We start from the raw sequence: 3,542 nt of genomic DNA on the forward strand, positions 1-3,542 counted from the left end.
AAAAGAGTGAAAAGCAGAATCACATAACATTTTAATTTCTCATCTAAGCCAAGCAGAGGGCTAGCACAATGATAACAATGCCTATTTGATAGTTCAAGGACAATTCCATTATATGCATCAAAAATAGCTATTTAAAAATTCAGTGCATCAGTAGATTGTCAGCAATTGTTGCTCATCTTACAATTGCAATTCTCACAGTACTTTGGTGATCCTTATATGAGAAAGGATGCAGTACAGAGTCTTAATTACTTAGACTGCTTCTTATTAAGAAAAAAAAATTAGCAATAAATAAGGGCTAACATGCATCAACCCTCTTACAGCAGCAAAGCACATTTTAAAATTTAAAGAAGATATGTGGATTAGAAAGTACTATAGCATTATGTTTAAGACCTGTCAAGTAACTAAAAATTCAGACCCACTCTTCAAAGAAATACAGATTATCTACCTGGTTAAGTATGGTGATTTAGTAATTATCAGAGAAGGTGATAATAATAATAATTGATCAGAGTTATTGAGTATTTAGTGTTGCCTGTTACTCTAATAAGCACTTGGTTTCTAGTATTCCTTTTAATTCTCACAATAACCTTATGAAGTAGTGTCACTACAATATTATTTAATAGATGAAGAAACTGAGGATTAGGGGTTCTTAGTAACTTGCCCAGATTCCCACAACCAGATGGGATGGAGCCAGAAATGAAACCCATTTCTTTCTGAACCCAAAGTCAATGCATTTGATTCCATGACAGACACAGGCTAACTATGCATTTCATCTTTCTGAGCAGAAGACACGGGATACAAAATAAATCATGTGAATAATATAAATATGTAATAGAATTTCAAGTTCACTGAGGGAGAATCATACTTGGAAGTTAAAAGAAGTCACAGAATATCATGCTTATTGAAAAATAGGGATTGAAACTGACTGAAAAGGTCAAATTTACCTTAGGATGTCTCAGGAGAAAGTTGGCATCTTCCTCAAAATATTCCAAATCTACTTTCTCTAGTCAGAAAGGGAGGTCTTCATAGTCACAGTAAGCCAAGGCCAAGACAGCAAAGCCATGACTGGCCAGGAGACTGGTTCGGATTTCAGTCAGTCCACCAATACCACCAAACAAATCAATTACCACTGAGAAACGACCCTCTCCTGAAAACAAAAAACAAACCAAAAAAACACCACAGAATTGAGTATGAAGGGAAGGTGAGAAGAAGAGAAGACAAATACGACAACACAAAGAAATGCATCACAAATTTTAGAATTAATGTATAAAATTTCAATAGAATTTCCACATTTTCAGCCTTGTTTCTGGGGCAGAATTAAAGCTGATTGAGTATATAATGGAGCATAACATTCAGAAGTTTCACTGGACACCATGTTCATTGACATGTTTAATCTCTACAGCCAAAGAGAATTCAGGACTCTTAATGAGTCATATCTATAGTGCTGGAGCAAAGAAAGCCAAAGAAATTAGGCAAGAGCTTCTTAACCTACACAAATAGGCTTCAGGAAATCAGCGAAGGTCCTGAAATTACATGCAACGCTATACATTTATATGTGCATTTTACTGATGAGAGCACCCACAGATTTAATTGGGTTCTCAAAGAAGTATATGGCTTAAAAAAAAAAAAAGTTTTGAAATGATTATGTTAGCTAAAATCCTGAATTAACACTGCTCTGTTACACTCATCTGACTCTACAGTGATGAAATTTTACACCAAAATAGGGATGGTCAGGGTATCATTCTACTCACTATGTAGGCAGCTTGCTTCCAAAATAAAGCAGAGCTCACATACTGAAAGTAATTTATCATACCCTCATTGGGGATATACTATTATTGTATAAGTGATTTTAGCTAAGAAAGCCTGATCCTATCCATATTTGAAAGGAGTGACTTGATTTAAAGGAGTATTGGGAATTGTCAAAACAAAATATTGCTATATTTTCTCACCTTGAGAAAAGGAGAAATAAAGTGATACTGAATACATCTTGGTTTAAAAATACCACTTGAATACATGAATAGGGAAGTTTTTTCATATTCTGATTGACAGTACTTAAGAGTACTGAGCCTCTTATTCTGGAAAAATGTTGTTGTTGAGAACTTCTTTGAGACCTGACTCAACCATTTTTGGCTCCACACAACACAACCCTTTTCTGTACCCCAACAGAATAAGCACCCAAATCAGGAGACCCAGCACACACAATATCTAAGAGGTTCGCAAATAGCACACCCTAAACCAGCACATCATCCCAAGGTGAAAGGCCTGAACTAATATTCAGATTCTTTTTCTTTTTTAATAGATCTTTATTGGAGTATAATTACTTCACAATACTATGTTAGTTTCTGTTGCACAACAAAGCGAATCAGCCATATGCATACACATGTCCCCATATCCCCTCCCTCTTGAGCCTCCCTCCCATCCTCCCTATCCCACCCCTCGAGGTGGTCACAAAGCACCGAGCCGAATATTCAGATTCTTAACTGAATATTAGCATCAAGGCGGTTTGTGCCACTTACTTCCTGATTCCTACACACAATAAAGCGGTCTATATGCTAAATACTGGGGGTAAAAATTTTTCAAATTTACCCAAAAAGGTGCATGGGTCATGGTGAATTTGCAAAGGGAAGCTTTTTTTTCCTTTTACGCCATCTAACACTCCATGTTGTCAGAAACCACCTCTAACACTTCAGGTTTCCTTAACCCATCTCAGTTCTAGAAGGTGACTATTAAAAAAAAAAAAAAAAAAAAAAAGGCAGAGAGAGAGGGGGAATACATCCTGATGATGTGACGGCTGTGTCCCAAATCAAAGCACATGTCTGAATAAGGCAACCTCAGACACACCTGAAACCTGGACCTACTGAGGGCTACTTCTGGGAAATTAACTTTGCTTCATTCAGTCCCCACAATAAACTCTGAGAAATGTACCAATAGATGTTTTGAACCACTTTTCGGTATGTTGAGATCACTATGAGAAACTGAATGTTCTGATAAGTTTTATAGCCATTAGGGAGCATGTTATATTAGCTGCTGATTTATGGAATATCCTATAAATATGCAATATTTATGGAACTAGAGGGTATAAAGTTTCTTTGCATCCTCTATATTTGTTGCAATATTTCAATCCATTATACCATTATCTTATTGTGACAATCATGCAATGACTTATGCCTAAATTAAAACTCAGACATGACAGAAGCCCCAAAAGAAGCTGGGACACAGTTCCATATCAGGATGTGTGTCTTCAGATAGCTAGGCTTCAACGTGAATGAATTTCACATAAATCCAAAGCTATGGAAATCCCATAATGCAGGGACTCCATAAACTACTGTTACATCCTTAGACAGGCTCCAGAATTGCTGAGATAAAACTTGAGTTGGAATGAAGTTATCACCATGTTCTTGTTCTGACCCAAAGTTAACTCTGATTCTAAGTCAGGAAAGGAACGCTCTCTATTTTATCCACATCCAAGCTAAACTTCTAGGAGGATAAGGGATTTAAAAGAGGAAAAAAAAAAAGATGACAATAACCAGGGTAATTCCACTCAC

At 36.4% G+C, this 3,542-nt stretch overlaps 1 protein-coding gene across 1 annotated transcript in view; it reads right to left on the reverse strand.

The window, feature by feature from the left end:
* LOC309632797 (bile acid-CoA:amino acid N-acyltransferase-like) overlaps positions 1–3,542 on the reverse strand; it is a 42,912-nt gene that overhangs the window by 13,925 nt on the left and 25,445 nt on the right. Inside the window, 2 exon segments of the mRNA XM_082400634.1 lie at positions 942–1,004; positions 1,008–1,144. Of these exon segments, the coding sequence (XP_082256760.1) occupies positions 942–1,004; positions 1,008–1,144 (200 nt within the window).

This window comes from Balaenoptera borealis (genome assembly GCF_965194805.1).
Source record: "Balaenoptera borealis genome assembly, chromosome: 8".
In the NCBI taxonomy this organism is placed as follows: Eukaryota; Metazoa; Chordata; class Mammalia; order Artiodactyla; family Balaenopteridae; genus Balaenoptera; species Balaenoptera borealis.